Raw genomic sequence first — 17,405 nt, 5'->3', positions numbered from 1 at the left:
GGCACATTAGACACAGAACAAAGCCCTGCCTTCCAGCCCTATGCATACAAGAGAGCCTTCATTTCTCATGAGACAATGTGGTCATCAGAAAATATCAATTTACAGCACTAAATACAGCCGCTGTGTTTAACATGTCTGGTTTTGTACTCATATACTTATGTAACATATCCTTTCACCTCTCTGCACTATTTAGGAGGAGGAGTCTGTGGGTATATCCTGATTCCTAATCAGAATTAATATGTGTGTATATATATATATATATATATATATATATATATATATATATATATATATATATATATATGTTTGTCGGAGGATTCTGGGATTTGTAGTTCTGTAACATTTCGAAAGCCACTAAATGCCAATCCCTGTTGCAGGCTATTGAATTTGATTCTCCCCATATCAAGATCTAGCAATGTGGTCATATTTTATGAGTAAGAGGTTTTTTGTTGAAGGATTTCTATGGAGGAGACCTGCTGTTGCCTTAAAAGGTAAAGGTAATAAATGCGTGGCTACTTTCCCTTTAATATAACCTTGGGCCATGTGCTGAATCACTACTAAAATCTGGATTCCAAAGGTTTTATTTACAAATGTGTGTGTGTGTCTGCCCAAATCTCAATAACTTAAATATTTATTCTAGTGTTTAAAGGGCTGTTTATATTTGAGGCTGTCCAAAAGGTTTAGATTAAACACCGCTCATTCCGCAACCCTGTTGATGATCTTGTTGATTGCTCCAGGCAGGGAAAAGGTCACTGGTGAGTCCTATGAATTTTTCCCATTTCATGTACTATAAAGGCTTGTGCTGGAATGCAATATAAATCAATATGTGGTTCATATTGCAGGAATGCATCTATTTCCTGTGCAGATATGAGTAGTATGTGCATTAGGCCTATACCAAATACATGTTTAGTTTTTTTCCCTTCAATCATTCCTGGGTGATGGTAAAATTAAAAACACAATACGTTAAGTGTGTATGTATGTATGTATATACACAAGCACATTCACACTTATAATTGCGGGATGGATATACCGGCAGATCCTGGTTGCCATGGGGAAGTAGCATTGTATTTAGGTTAGCTATGGGACATGCATACCTTTAACTAGATGGCTATAAACATGCATCTTCATGCCTGGTCATATTGAAATGACTGGTGTCCAGCAGAATCATTTGTTGCCTGGCTACCACTCTCGCCTAAACCAGAGGTAGTTTTCATGTTTTTCATTGAACATATTAAGACCATGTCAGATGGGTGAGGGGTCACTTTCCTAAGGAAATGAATTGCAATGAGAAAGTGGCACAAACAATGATCAATACTATGTGGTCAGACAGACAGATTAATGAACATCAGCTGAGACATATGCTTATGAGTAATTGCCTTATGTGCCTGAAACTCCCCTCCCTCCCAAAGAAATCTGCCTGGTTTAAGATTAATTTGTAGACATTACCCTTTATTCCAGGGCCATAAATTTTCCTCAGTTTAGTATAAGGTGTCCATACACTGGGCAATAGACTTTGGTATCCAGCCAATCGGTTGCTGGGTGAAATAGATGGATAAATATACGTCATACAGTCATATGTGTGTACGTATGTCTGGCCAAACACAGTACGGACACCTTTCTATTGTTCTATTTGTTTGGGGTGATAGCCTGATATCAGTTCATTAGCAGACTAGGCAGGATGGGTTCAAAGTCCTAGAAACCTTTGGCTTTATTTCCCATTAGCAGGCGTGGGGTTCATTATTCAAAAACCCACTTTCAAGGCTGGATGGACATCTGACATTTTTAAGCAAATAATTCATTTTAAAAAAAGGATTTGCCTTTTCTCTGTAACAATAAAATAGTACCTTGTAACTAAAGCTACATATGTTGAAAGATCCGCTTGTTTTGCAAGATTGGCAAATATCGTATCTTTCCAGATATGCCCACCCTAAGGTGGGAACGCAAACCATTGGGACAAGAACTGCATCAATGCGCTGATGCAGTCCTTCCCCAAAAGGATTTTTAAACATGCCTGATCAATATCTGCCTGATATTCGGCCAGGCATTTCGGATGCCCCCATACATGGGCAGATGAGTTACCTACTCTGTCTGGAGGGGCCAAATCAGCATCTTAAATCTTCCCGTGTATGCCCACCTTTAGCTGCATAAATCCATATTAATAGCAAAAGAATCCTATTGGGTTTATCAAATGTTCAAAATATTTTTAGCAGGCTTAAAGGGGTTGTTCACCTTCCAAACACTTTTTTCAGTTCAGTTGTTTTTAGATTGTTCCCCAGAAATAATTACTTTTTTCAATGACTTTCCATTATTTATTTATTTTTTACTGTTTTTTCAAAATCTAAGTATAAAGTTGAATGTTCGTGTCTCTGGTGTTTGAGTCTGGCAGCTCAGTAATTCAGGCGCAGACTCTAAACTGTTACAATTTTGCTACATTTAGTTGATACATTTCTCAGCAGCATCTCTGGAGTATTAGCAACTATTGTATCAATTCTAACGGCTGCCTGTAATGAAACCCAGAGATTCTGCTCAGCAGGGACAAAGTTTAGAAATGTATCAACTAAATGTATCCATTTAGAACAGTTTACAGGGTCGGCGACCCCCCCTCCCAGAGCTGCTTCATAAGGTGAACAATGACACTTTACACTTCTATACTACAAAAACCCCCACACATAGAAAATAGAAAGTCATTGGAAAAAGTCATTATTTCTGGTGATCTATCTGAAAACAACTAGTTGTTTGAAGGTGAACCAGCCGTTTATGGTATGGTGTTCCAAGTTACCGAAGGATCCACATGATAGATCTTTTACCTGTATCTTGAATTCTACATTATTCCTGTTTTTATGGGTAGAACTACACGGGCGATTTTCAGTGCATGTCCATCTGTTCTGATGCAACGCAAGGAAGCGCAGGCATCACGTCGGCTGCGCCGAATTTAATGTAATCCCAAAATACACAACACAATAAAATCATGCTATCACTTATATACAGTGCTATTTATATGTCAGATAACGGCAAAGTCATTGTGTTGATGCTGTCTGATTTGGCCAATCACAAGGGAGCCATACTTTGCTATCTAATTTGGCCAGCGCATATCTCTTCTGTTTCACAGGAAGCTTGGGTTCATACACTGAATTGGGTTATTCAGCATGCTTGTTGCCAGGGAGATGCTGCTCTCAATGTGTTGGTGATAGACCACTGTTGGTGACTGTCATGACCTATAAAGCCTTAAGATGATACACTCTTGCCAACATGCCTCCAGCCCCCCTTTCACTGCACAAACTTGTCACTTTCCATTCAATCTGGAAACTGCTCTTGGCTGGAGCAGAGTATCTCAGATAGGCCTATACTGGGCCATGTTGTTGCTGGTGTGGAGTCTGGCCTTTTGTCACATTTTCATAATTTAATCCTCTGAACTGTTGAATGTATTCATTACACCTGAAATACCTTAAGAGATCCTCAGAGAGGGACCTATAATTCTACTCCCAATGTAGTGTAGTGAAGTGATACATAAAAACTAAAAACTAAGGACTAATAGGGGCGCCTATGGACAGCATATAAAAGCTCCATATGCTTGTATGTGATGCCCTTGAATAAAATATTTGTAATGAGCAATTTGTCTTCAAAATGTGTAACTGCAACAGAAAGATTTTTTGTTGTGGCCATTGTAGGAATGATGTAATTGAAGGGGTACATTACAGTTATGTGATTGATAATCAAATATAGGTGTAAATAGTTAATTCTGTGCTGTGGATATGGTGTGTCAGAAGAAAAGAAACAGTTGGCCTTGAAATATAAACACACACAAAATCTCATGGGGAACAGGACCTTTTGCACTACTCTCCATCTCAGTGCCCTAAATCAAATATCAGTAAAGTAGTTGGTTTGAGTTCATTAGAAAGCAGATAAGTGGTAAATGCCAGGATCACTGTATTTTCTAACTGCCATGTTAGAAAATTTTAACTCAGTGAGCCCATATATGGCTTTCTGCCAAGAAAAAGCAGATGTAAATTCCACAAATACCATCAACTAGGCATGGTACTTAAGTTCATTTTACAAAGCCATATTTGCTTCTGTTCTTTTACCTCTTCCACTCCTCGTAAACCTCATCAGCTAATAGCTCCTCTGGCATCACTGTATTCATTAGATACAAGACCTCTGTTGGAAGACCATCCTTGTGCTTCTATGCAGAACAGATCTCTGTCTCTAAACACATACAAACGTTAACCTTTTCCAGTAAAATTTCAGATTCAAAATATAAAACTAATTTTGATTCACACACCATTATTTTGATGGTTTCTGTTGCAGTATGTTTAATGTAGTTTCAGGTTTGGATGCCGGTGGGTAATCCAGGCCATATTGTCTAATAAGGTTTCTGCTGCCCTCTGTCAAGCAACCTATACCACTCCTAATTCTGTAAAGGGTCTGGACAGCAGAAGAGTGTGCATTGGCTCTCCTGCAATTGCAAAAGCTACAATTATGATTTAGAGCACCAACAACCTGCGGTAATGTTACATAACCTCTTTGAAAGTACATGTAATTTCTCCTGCACCTGTAGGCATGCAGTCAAACGCAAGGTCCTTGCCATACCTTAGCTCATTGTAAAATTCCACACAACTATATTTTCCAGAAGTGCTTTAGAACTTGCAAAATGTCCTAGAACATAACATGTAAATGCATATTGAGTTTCTGAGTAGAAACTGGTGTCTCTTGCATGAGACGCAGCATCTCAGCCTGGAATCAGTCTATCTCATTCTTCCATGGGTAACTGTTTCAAAGATGTTACATTTCACTTGCTTGTTGAATCTGTCACTTCAGTTTAATACTGACTTGGCAAAAATGAAAGTTCTTATACAGCCAGTGTCGGACTGGCCCACTGGGATACCAGGAAAACTTCCGGTGGGCCCTCCTGCTTCTAAACATTTTGCTTATTTCATGGCCATTTCTTATTTCTATGAGAATAGAGAGGTTAAATAGATGGAATAATAGGTTATAGTATGTAAAGAAAAGAGAATAGGAGAATAGAGGTTGAGTGAGGAGAGGAAGAAAATAATACTTAGAGTGGGTCACTGGTCTAAAGGTTTTTGGGGGGGCCGCTGGTCTAAGGGTTTTTGGTGGGCCCCTGGTGTCCCAGTCCGACACTGTATACAGCCATTCTGTAGTAGATTTATATGAATATATAGAGATGTTTTCTTGCACATAAATCTATGTATTCGGCTAAGCCAAACAAATTCACCTTGCTAGAGCAACTGTTCTCTGAAAAACTAACTGGCACATGTCAGATCTACAGAGATCAGCGCCAATCATTTTTTCAATCTCCTAGGTATACCTTTGTGTTGTTTTCATGCTCCCAAGAAGTTGAGCCACACTAATGGACATTATGGTGGGACTGAACTCTTTAAGAAACTTTCCTGGGATGGTGTTTTTTATAGAATATGTAACAGCTTATAATAAAAGATAAGCAAGTTTATTCACTGGGAGGGTAGGTGGCTGGCTAACTAAATGTTCCCATGGTAGATTAACATTTGCTTCTGCTCTGGACAGCTCCTCACTGCCCCTCCCCCTAATGCCCAACTCCATGCTGGCCTGCTAGAAACTTTGGGGCCTGGGAGACTACTTGGAGTGCCCTTATGATAATCTGCCATTGGGCATCCTTAACTGTTTACTTTAATGCTGCCAAACCCTTTTGGCACTTTAATGCTGATGACTGTAATAGGGTCACCAATTCAAAAATCTTCTTGATTTTCTTTGGAGTTACCAGTTTGCCTATGGGTAGTGGCATGGATAAATTACTCCATTGAAAATAAACCATCCAGAGGAATATATTCTCTTTTTAGGCCTACATGTCTGAAAAAAGTTTAGTTTATTATTCCAGCAAAAATGGCATGACATCCAGCTTCTTCAGTCGGGCATTTGGTTTTAGAAAGAGAATATTATTTTGACATTAATTCATTTGTACATGGCCTTTATTAACTCTTTTATTGGTTAATTGTTTTTTTATATTTTCTTGTATGTTGGATGTATACAGCAATTTTTTGTACAACACTGCAGAATATGCTAGTATTTTATAAATAAAATAATTACTACAATACATTAATATTGCTATTAATACAATATTTACTGTAATTATAGTAGTTTACTTATTGTTCAACACAGACAACCATTTAAATGATTTTCAAGCAGAACTGGACACCTATCACTTTGTAGGGGACCATGCTTGATCACACTGAGAGGTCAAACTTCAGTCCTATGGATCAGAGGTGAATGTTTTGGATGAAAAATACTGTCAGTAGTCATAGCTATTGGTTGGTGACTGGAATAAGGGGCATGCACATACCTGATGCTTATGGATTATACTTATTGACTAACCACATGAGCACAGATTCAAATATTGTAATTTAATGGGATAGGGGTTAAGGAAAATATCCAATATTGCAAAAAGGTACACTTACCAATACAAACAGGGGGTCCAGGTACTCAAGCCCCAGACCTTCAGCTCGGGGAGGCAATATCAGACATGTAGAATTCCGTGGTGAGCTGGCACAAAAACTGGACTTCACTCTAAAATAGATGCAAATAAAAAGTCTTATTACGCAAAAAGGAACATTTCAGAAGGTGGCCTTACGCATTTCGTGCCCCAGAGGCACTTAGTCATAGGCCTATGACTAAATGCCCCCGAGGCATGAAACGCATAAGGCCATCCTCTGAGATGTTCCTTTTTGTGTAATAAATTTTTTTATTTGCATCTATTTTGGAGTGAAGTCCAGTTTTTGTGCCAGCTCACCATAAAATTCTACAACACAGATTCAAATGACAGAATTGTAAGTGATCAGTGAATAATTGCTTGAAAGTCTTGAATACTTTGCAGGTTACAAAGACATCACAATATGAAGCTCGAAGGACCTTAGAGTGGTAAACTTAGGTATGCCTCATAACATTTGAAAATGAAAGTGGGATATATTAGGCCCCTAAGGCCCATATCCAGTTATGTTCTCAAAAAACCCTGATCCACCCCAAGCCCTGCCACTTTCACACAGGACCTCCCTGTTTCTGGCAGAGATGCTAGCTTCTTGGTGATTTTTAAGCATGTCTGTGATTGTACTCATCCATCTTAGCCAGTAAAACACCAGCCAAGGAATGAGCTGCCCCTGGAATTAAATATATCCTGGCATTTTAATTGCTGGTATTTTTTTAACTCTTTTTTTGTTCTGCCCCTGGCCTGGCCACTTAAGCCTTGATCTGCCCTAATCCCCACATTTCGGCTTCTTAAGCCTTGTTTGCTGGACCCAGGGCCGGAACTAGGGGTAGGCAGAAGAGGCATGTGCCTAGGGTGCAAAGCTTGGGGGCACCAGACACATACCTCATACACAGCCTACCCCTAGTCCACCACTGAAAAAGGTTGTGGGTGCATCCACACTCATTTGCGCACGGGCGCATCCTCGTTTGCCGAGTCTAATTTTTAAAACCAGCCAAAGTCAGCTACAAAATCAGCCCAACACTAGCGAAGAGTCAATTCAAAAGTAGCCCAAAAATATGTGCTGTGAAAAGGAATTTTAAAAAGTAAATGAATATAAGTGAAAATACTCCTTTTTCTAATTTTCACTGCTTTGCATATTATTTCATGAAGCAAAATGGGACAGATTCACCCATCACCAGGGGCATAATACAGAGGAGAGTCCAGAAAATGCAAGAATGCTTAAGAGGGACAGGAGATTGGGCTACAGAGCCCACAATCTGGTAACTCCCGGTAATCTGGTAACTACACAAGTCAGTCCCATTGCATGCTGTGTATTGTAGTCTAAAGGTGGCCAATCCATAGACGCAAAGATCCTCGTTTGGCAACATTGCCAAACGAGCCGATCTTTCCCCGATATGCCACTAACGGGCATGGCTATATCGGGGGTAATCTGGAGCCCATTGTGCCAAACGATCCGATTACGATGAGAGCACAATGGGCTCCAGCGGGACAGTTGGGACAAAATCAAACCTTTCCGATCAACCAAACGACCGATCTCCGCCGGACAAAAAATGTCGGGAGTCTCCACACATGGTCCGAAAATTGTATAAATCCTCGTTTCGTACGATAGGATCTTTGTGTTTATGGCTACCTTTACATTCAACTTGGCAAATTTTTAAACAAAAGACTTCATTATCCAACATGCATTGGGAGACGCAGGCTATGCACATTAGAGCAAGAAAAAACTTTGGCTGGTAATTGCCCGAATCCGTACCTTGACTAGTTTGTACTTTCAAAAACCTACCTGGGCTTTAAATTAGTAGCCCAATTTTGCTGGAAAACCTCCAACCTGGCAACCAGGGGGCGGGGCATGACAGTTGCCTTGGACGGCCAGCCGGAACTGCCCTTTTATCCCTTTTACACCTTGATCACACACCCAGTTTCTCCAGCACTGTATTGTATAGGAATCCTGGAGACTGGTGGAAAATATGACACATATTTTGCTTGCAAAGTCTAAATTGATACAACAGGCCAGGAATATGTTAGGATTGAGGACAGGGAGTCCTCTCTAGCTCGCTCTCTGGACTGTGAGTCCTGTAACAATAGTGTGTATGAGGAACCTGCTCCTGCTAAATGTAAGACTAAAGGGATATATAAGTGTGTGTGTGTGATACAATGTTTTATTCAAATGTATGTCTTGCTGCCTGCACCTATAATAGAATTCTTTGATTTATATTCTAGTTGTCATTAAACATTTGACAGTAAAATATGACATAGATTTGTACATGCTTTATTGTCACAGGTCAAACAATTGTATAGAGACAATAGAGGCCAGACTAAGAACTCATTTCTGGTTCTAAGATGATTGAGTTTCTTCTTGTTTACACTTTCCAGGAAAGGAGAGTGACTGTATTTAGCATTGACAGGACAAAAGTGCTGCTTCTCAAAATAATAATCATGTGTTTTCCTAGAATGAAATGATGTAAGCACAACGACAGGTGGCACTATTGCTACAGGGCGGCTCCTTCAGCCATTACGTCATCTTTCACTAAAGCCCCAGACGCTTTAGATGTCCGCGAAGTTGCCTTACAAATAAAACATTTCGACGTCTTGTTTTTTTGTGTTTACCCCAACGCAGACGCAGTTTAATATCATGTGTACGAAAGCATGTATGCCAAAAAACACTAAGCAGAGAGGAAGAAGGATTTGATGCGTTCAGGCGACCCTGAGCCGACTCTGTAGTTGAGGTCCTCAGGCAGGACCGGCTGATGTCATTCTTTGTGGTGGCTGCAGTGGCAAGATGGCGGGGGAGAGGAAGCTGCTGGGCGCTGACCGGGGGGATACTCCCGGAGCAGGCGACGAAGAAGACGAAGGGCAGAGCTTATGGTGAGAAGCAAACCAGGGTTGGACTCAGACCTGCATGCAGCTATGGAACCAATGCATACCACATATTGTATTTTGCTTCTGCTAAACTTCCCTCCCAGCTTCTGAGTCCACTGACAAGAGTTGCGTTTGTGAGTTGGGTGGTTGGTGTCAGGCCAAGACTAAGAGTAAGAATGGTGACAGAACACAATAAAAGAAAGTCCGTCCTTGACTGCATGCATCCCCTGCTTGTTGGCTACTCTGGTGCCTCAGACCCATGCCTCTGACACTGGAAGCTGGGACAATGACAGGACATTGGAACAAAGTGAGACAAATGGCGAGAGTAGCCACTTGCTTCACTCTGTTAAGAAATATCATCCCATAGGTATTATGGCAATGGCCCTGGCACATGGGTGCACCCTTTGCTTTTCTCCAGTTAGCATTTAAACTACAGCAGGGATGTCCTGCTTGCAACTCTCAGGCTGTAGAACTACAACTCCCAGCATTCACTGACACCGGAGAGCTGCAAGGGATGCTGGGAGTAAGCAGATTGAGAATAGCCGGAGAAAAGCAGACTGGACGTCTTTGAACTCCATCCAACTGCATTTCCTCAGTCAGATGGAGAATGTTGGGAGTGGTACAGTTCTTTGACAACAACTACAATTTGAAGAGCTTTTGCCCTGACATTCATCTTTCTTCCAACTGCCTGAACCACTGAAGGGAGGCAACTCTCATTTTTTTTCCTGAAATGTTATAGCATTAATTAATGATCTCTTCCATTGGCATCAAGGCTTAGATTTTCTATCTTATTCCTGGCAACAGATTCCGACTCAATGAGACTGCTGCTTCCAACACTAGCTATTTAAATGTTTGTTCATTGTCAGCTTAATCATGCAGGCCGTAACTGTCAGCTTTCATAATTAGTACAACACTCTTCCATGGTCTGATACAAACTGTAGAAATAATATGCATTATGGTCTCTATCATTGCACTATAAGAACTAGCCTTAATATTTAATTGTTGCTTTATTGGATAGATGCATCATTTATTTAAAATCTAGCTCTGAATTCTGTATCATGTCGGATATATTAACAGTTTTATTTCAAACAATAATTTAGAGTGTGGCTGTATTGCATGCTTTTAGCATTTTTCTCATTGGTACAGATAATGTCTTTCTATACCAACTTTTTTTTTTTTTTGCCTTGGGAGTTACCACACCCTGTTGTGTGAAACTTCATTAATCCCTAGTATAACCTATACTGATGCCTAATGTTAACATACAGCTGTTGAGCAAATATGAGATATGTGGCGAAAGTAAGCTAGCTGAACTCACAATTTATCTTGTTTTTTATGACATGCATTGTCTTAAATTGCCATCTTGCACATAATCTCAGTGTAATAATCAATAAAAGTAGTGTAGGTGCTTGCAGCTATGCTATTCGAGGATGAAGGCAATTTAACGGAAATATTTTAAAGATGTTTTATTGAAACAGAAGTATGTGTGGAAAGTAATTCCATTACAATGTTGCAACTATTTATGGCACTAAAAGTCAGATTATGAGTATTATTAAAACATCAACATATTTTAAAGCATAGTAATATAAAGAAGTGTACTTACAAAATATACAAGAAAACATACAAAGCAACCAACAACCAATACAAGAGGCAAACAGGGCTCTGTGCAAAAGAGCTTACAATCAAAACGGAGAAGGGGTTAAAAGGGTGGTTCACCTTTAAGGTAACTTATATTATGTTATAGAATGGCCAGTTCTAAGCAACTTTTCAATTGGTTTTCATTATTTATTTGTCTTTTTCTTCTGACTCTTTGCAGCTTTCAAATGGGCGTCTCTGACCCCTTTTAAAAAACATGCTCTGTAAGGCTACAAATGTATTGTTATTGTTACTTTTTAATACTGATCCTTCTATTCAGGCCATCCCCTATTCATATTCCAGTCTTATTCAAATCAATGCATGGTTACTAGGGTAATTTGGACCCTAGTTACCAGATTGCTTAAGATGCAATTTGAAGAACTGATAAATAAAAAGCTAAATATCTCAGAAACCTTGAATAATGAAAACAAATTGCAAATTGTCTCAGAATATCACTCTACATCATACTAAAAGTTATCTCAAAGGTGAACAACCTCTTTAAGACACAAGGTGTAGGAATGGGCAATATCAGGTGAGAGATGTGTAACTGAGAATTGCATTTAGCAGCATATAGTGCATACTGAAGCTAAGCTCAGATAGATGAGGATATGATTCTATGAAAACTGTTTAAAGAGACCTTTTAAAGAAATTGAAAGAAAGTAGAACAGAACTTTGGAGAGAATTCCAGAGTAGAGGTGAATCCCTTGCAAAGTCTTGAATGTGAGTGTGTGAGGAGGTAATGAGAGAGGTGTAGGAAAAGTAACAGACAGTTGAATGCCTGGAGATGACACAGAGATGTAGGGTGGGCAAATGTATGAACTGCTTTGAATTTGAGTGTCATGACTTTGAATTTTATTCTGAAAGGTTGTGGAAGCCAGTGCAGAGATTGGCAGAGTGGCCTGATAGAGAAGGAGTGGTTGCTGAGGTGTGGCAATATTCAATAAAGGGGAACAATCACATATGAACATTTCTTATAAGCATCATCATACTGATGGCCTTTATTGGGGGAAAGAGTAGGGTCTTGGTCTGCTTGCATGCCTATGGTAGTAATTGACTGACCAAGAGTTTTTCTTTTTGAATGATGAAGAATTGATCACTTGGAGCAGTGTCCTGTACACATGAAAATCAACTGGTTTGGCAGAAAAAAGCTGAAGTACCAGGCACATTGCATACCATGTAGCCATGTTAAGGACTTCTGTTTACACGACTGCAGCACAACTATAACTTAATGGGGTTAAAGAACCAAGTAGTTTAATGAAAACTAATATGAGACAGTAGAGCAAGTACCATAGTAATATTATGGTGACCAGATAGACCGTTCACAAAAGAAATGCCGTTGTCTTCACTGATTGCCTGGGTGTAAATCTGTTGACACGCCCTTTGCCTGCTGCAACTGGCCATATGATTTCCAGTTGTCGCTGATTTACATATCCAAAGTAATCCGGAGCCCCCTGTATTTATATGAATGTAAAATGTAACCAGTCTTGGCTATTGTCTTAAGGGCAGTATTTGCATCTGTCCACTCCATCTTGACTACACATTGACAAGCTTGGAAGCAAGGGGTTAATCCATCAATGCACACACAAGGCAGATTTTGGTGCAGAGATAAATACGTACCCATTTTCCCACAAAGAAATCCACTTTGTGTTTGCCCTGACAGGAGGATGCAGTACCTGTCAGTGCAAACAGAACACAGGGCAGAAGACTGCAGATCGTTGGAACACAAAGTTTGCTGGCAGCCTTAGGGGCAGGTTTATCAAAGTTCGAGGTGAATTTTCATATTAAAAAAATTCGAATTTCAAGCTATTGTTGTGTACCTCGACTAGGGAATAGTCCAAATTCGATTCAAATTTGAAAAAATTCGAAAATTTGATTGGTGAAATTTATCATGTACTGTCTCTTTAAAAATTTGCCTACGACCATTCGCCATCTAAAACCTGACGCATTGCTGTTTAAGCCTATGGGGGACCTCCTAGAACCCATTTGGAGTCAATTGGTGCACTTCGGCCAAAAACAAACTTCGACTTAATTCCGGTTGGTCTTTTTGAATTCAAATTTCGAAGTTTTTCAAATTCGAAATTCGACCCTTGATAATTCTGAGTGTGACACTAACTGATTGCAAAGTCACTGCAATAATATCCAGTGCAATATATATATATATATATATATATATATATATATATATATATATAATTTTTTTTTTGTGGAGAGCATTTTTCTATTTTTTTAACACTTTGTGTGCATCACTGTGGCTGTTTCTTTAAGTGTAACCCTAATATTTTGTATTGCATGTTGCTAGGACTGTCCACAGAATTTACAGAATTTTCTGCAACTTTCTATACTTTTATATTTTTAGGTCTTCTATTCTCAGTGATGTTTCCACAAGCGCAAGATCGAAGTTACCCTCTGGGAAAAACATACTGGTATTTGGTTAGTATCAGCTGTGAAAATGTTTTTTGTTGCTTTTCTTTCTGGCAATTTTTATATCTCTGTGAAGTTAAAAATGTCCACCCTATAGACTTTCAATATGTTTGAGCTGTTCCTTTTGGTTCCTACCAGTTTAGTGGGGAAAATGACTGTTCCCTATCCTTTGAGTCTTTACACACTTTGCAGCTGAACTTGGACAGGTGAACTAAAGTTACTGCTTATAGGATCTATGCATTATTTGTCTGTATCTAATAAACAAACCCAACAGATTCCAAGGGGCAAATTTTTTACAGCAAAATGTTCTTTTCATTCCTATGGGATTTTTAAAAGTGGTAATTTATTAATGGGTGCAAGTTAGAATTCACCATTTGATAAACACACTTTTTTTTCAATGTTTTCTTTATTGAGTTTCAATTTTTCAAACAATAGAGCAATTGCTCATATCAAATAATATCAGTAACAAACATAATACAAAAAATAAGAATTACAATTATAAAGGAGGGGAAGGGGTGGGTATGTGTTTCTAGGATACACTAGACCTTAGATCTTATATCACATTTGTGACACTTATGGCAGACCATTTATCCCAATTCTTGTAGGATAAACACACTTTTTAAAAACCCTTAGGCATGAATGAATCTGCCCAAAATGTTCCTCTTTCATTTTTTTTCATCCAACTACTCAGGGCTATGGAGTCAGTATATACATCCTTCCACTCGACTCCTTAGTTTGTTACCCACAACTCCTCTGCTTTTAAAGGAACAGTAACTCCAAAAACTGAAATTGTATCCAAGTAATTAAAATATAATGTAGTGTTGCCTGCTCTGGTAAAATTGGTGTGCTTGCTTCAGAAAGAGTGATATAGTTTATATAAACAAGCTGCTGTGTAGCCATTTAAGCTGGAAAAACTGAGAAAAGCACAGGTTACATAGCAGATAACAGATACAACACCATTGTATTGGGCACAGCTTATCTGTTATGTGCTGTATAACCTGTGCCTTTTCTCCAGCTTGAATGGCCCCTTGGCTACACAACAGCTTATTTATAATTGTCTTTCTAAAGCAAACACACAGCTTTTCCCAGTGCATCCTAACAGTATATTATATGTTAATTACATAAAAATGCTTTAATTTTTTGGTGTTACTGTTCCTTTTTATATACTAATGATTCCAATGTAAAGTACACAACATAAAAGGCATTTTATCACTGCTAAAGCTCATGCATATAAACCACATAAATTGGTAATTCTAAACCAAAATCAAAGTTAAACTACATAAACCAAAAACAATTGGAAAACCTAAAATAACTTAAATAATCATTGAACCTGGCATATAGCTGACTTTTGTACAGTATATATACTGTGGCACTTAACCCTTCAGGTGCTATACAGCAGTGTTATTAACGGACTTCAAGAGTGTCAGAGATAATTGGAGTAGCAAACCCAAATGGCTTATGGTACAGTCAGATCCTCAGTATGGTAAGTGTGGATAATGTTACACAGCATAGGTACTCCACAGTAATTTATATAGGATCTGACAAGGGGATATTTGCCCTAATTAACACGAGTGATTAATAATTCCATTAACGCAAGCACATAATAAATGACACATCAATCACATCAACCCATAAATGTCTCACTTCGTTGTCAAATCAATGGGATTTGTGATGTCCCCTTTCATTATGACAAGTAAGACTAATTCATCGTTTGACAGTAGTGCATAAAACATTAAATGGCAGAGCCAATGCAACACATAGATAGATGTCATAGATATACCTAATGTGTCATTATAGACAATGTTAAAGATATACGCAGATCTTTATATGAAGGTGTTCATCGTAATGCTTTAATTTAAGCCAATGGGACTCAATGCTTTCATCAGAAATATCCACTCGCTTTCTCTAGATAAAAGGGCTGTTTCCCCCCCCCCCCTTATGCCAAGGGACACCTTGGAGAGACCCATTGCTTTTAGGCCCATACTTGAATGATTGTGAATTTCAAAAAATGGTGGTAATTTTTTGTTATCTTTGAGAAGGTCTAATGCGTTTTCAATGCTGTGAACATGTTCCATGAGTCTCTTCTTAAATATTGGTTAGTTTCTCCAATATATATTTTATTGCAAAGGCAAGTTAACATGTAGATGATATTGTTCATGTTAAATGTAAAGCTTTGTACAATCCGACGCTTTTGCTAAACCTATCAACAACATGGCTACGATTACACATGTATTTACATTCCTTACACTTTTCAAATGCCAAGGTGCCACTTTTTACTGTTTGCTGCTGTTTGGTAAGATGGCTTTTAACTAAGCGATCTCTTAGGTTAGGTGCTCGTCGGCAACAGGTCAATGGCCGAGGGCCCACCATTGTAGATGGGACTGGGTCAGTATGTAATATATGCCAGTGTTTTTTAAGTACTTAATCAATAACTGGTCATTGCTTACAATAGGTACCTATGAATCTGATAGGCTGTTCAGTGTTATGTAGGTATGGCTGCCGTACCTCCAATGATGAGCTTCTAGGGGTCTTGATTGCTCTAGAATAAGCATTTAGATTCACATTACGTGAATAGCCCCTATGCATTAGCCGTTCAGTCAATTCATTCGCCCCCCTCTTAAAGAGTTGTAAGTCTGAGCAGTAACGGGGTAAGCAAAGGAATTCCCCAACGGGGATTCCCCTCTTAGTTGCCATCGGATGGTGGCTCTGAAAATCAAGTATGGCGTTAGTTTCAGTAGCTTTGCGGTATAGATCAGTACCAATGGTACCATCCTCTTTGGTGGTGATTGTAATATCTAGAAAGTCAATGCTTGCATCACTAATAGTGTATGTGTGAGTTTGATATTGAGATGATTGATATTAAGGCATTTGAGGAAATTGCTTTAGTCCTCTGTGGTACCAGTCCAAAAAAAAAATCAGATCGTCAATATAGCGAAACCAATATGAAATGAATTGAGTATATTGGGCTATCTGGACTCCGAATACCCAATTGGAATATATATATAATTGCTTCAGACTCCACAGCTCTGCAACTAGTAGAATGCAACTGAAAGACAAACTAGTTGGACAGAATTTCCAATACACATGTTTGTAGCATTTTAGAGACTTTTTGCTTTAGCTAAGCGATAATAGTCTATAGTCCTAAAGAAGTTAAGGAATATAGCTTACTGTACGCATTGATCATTGTTGCTCCATGTTTTGTCAGCACACATGATTAGCAGCTGAAAATGTGCATTAGCTTTATGCAAATCTAGCATGTTTTTCTCTCCTCTTATTGCTTTAGAAAATGGGCTTTAGTGAGCAACTTATTGAAGCACAAGTAGTTTTAAGAACTTATCAAAGCCTTGCTATTCCAGTGGATTTGCTGTAGCAGTCTCAGTGAATACCAAGGCTATAGACTTGATTTTATAAAGCCCATAATGCAAAGAACTTTTGTTATCTAACAAGTTTCTGCACAGCCCTAGGGAAATCGCAAAATCACTTGATTTGCTTTGACAACAGCAGATCATTGTGTTTATCTTATTTATTTATTTCTTTGGGTTTGAGATAGATTCCCTTTACAATTTTTCTAGTTAACTGTTGGTAGTATGTTTATATAACACATTGAAACAGAATGTTATTTGTAACTATTCTGGAAATATATTGTGCACCCATATAAGTGCACCCATCATACAAACTTTGTTTCTCGTACTGGAGGTATAGGCTAATTGAGCACACAATTGGGGGAAACAATATTTTAAGAATCCCCCCCTTATGAGTGCTATGCTGCCCACACCAGCTGGAACACATTTTGTGTGACAGGTACCTTTAAATATTTTTACTCTTGTATTCTGTCCCTTTCCAACCTGTCTAAATCTTTATACTCCTCATCTTTTTATTAATGTATGATATATATAATATATTTATATATATATATATATTATATATATATATATATATATATATATATATATATATATATATATATATATATATATATATATATATATATATATATATTGCTTTCTTGAGTTCCCTA

At 38.5% G+C, this 17,405-nt stretch overlaps 1 protein-coding gene across 1 annotated transcript in view; it reads left to right on the top strand.

Moving 5' to 3' along the window:
- The first annotated feature begins 9,246 nt into the window (after positions 1-9,246).
- Positions 9,247-17,405, top strand: part of dync1li2.L (dynein cytoplasmic 1 light intermediate chain 2 L homeolog) — a 28,343-nt gene continuing 20,184 nt past the window's right edge. The window contains 2 exon segments of the mRNA NM_001096826.1: positions 9,247-9,340; positions 13,323-13,396. Coding sequence (NP_001090295.1) covers positions 9,255-9,340; positions 13,323-13,396 — 160 coding nt within the window. The 5' untranslated portion in view covers positions 9,247-9,254.

The sequence above is a fragment of the Xenopus laevis genome, chromosome 4L (assembly GCF_017654675.1).
Source record: "Xenopus laevis strain J_2021 chromosome 4L, Xenopus_laevis_v10.1, whole genome shotgun sequence".
In the NCBI taxonomy this organism is placed as follows: domain Eukaryota; kingdom Metazoa; phylum Chordata; class Amphibia; order Anura; family Pipidae; genus Xenopus; species Xenopus laevis.
The sequence above is the reverse complement of the archived record's forward strand: the minus strand, read 5'-3'. Positions and strand labels throughout refer to the sequence as shown.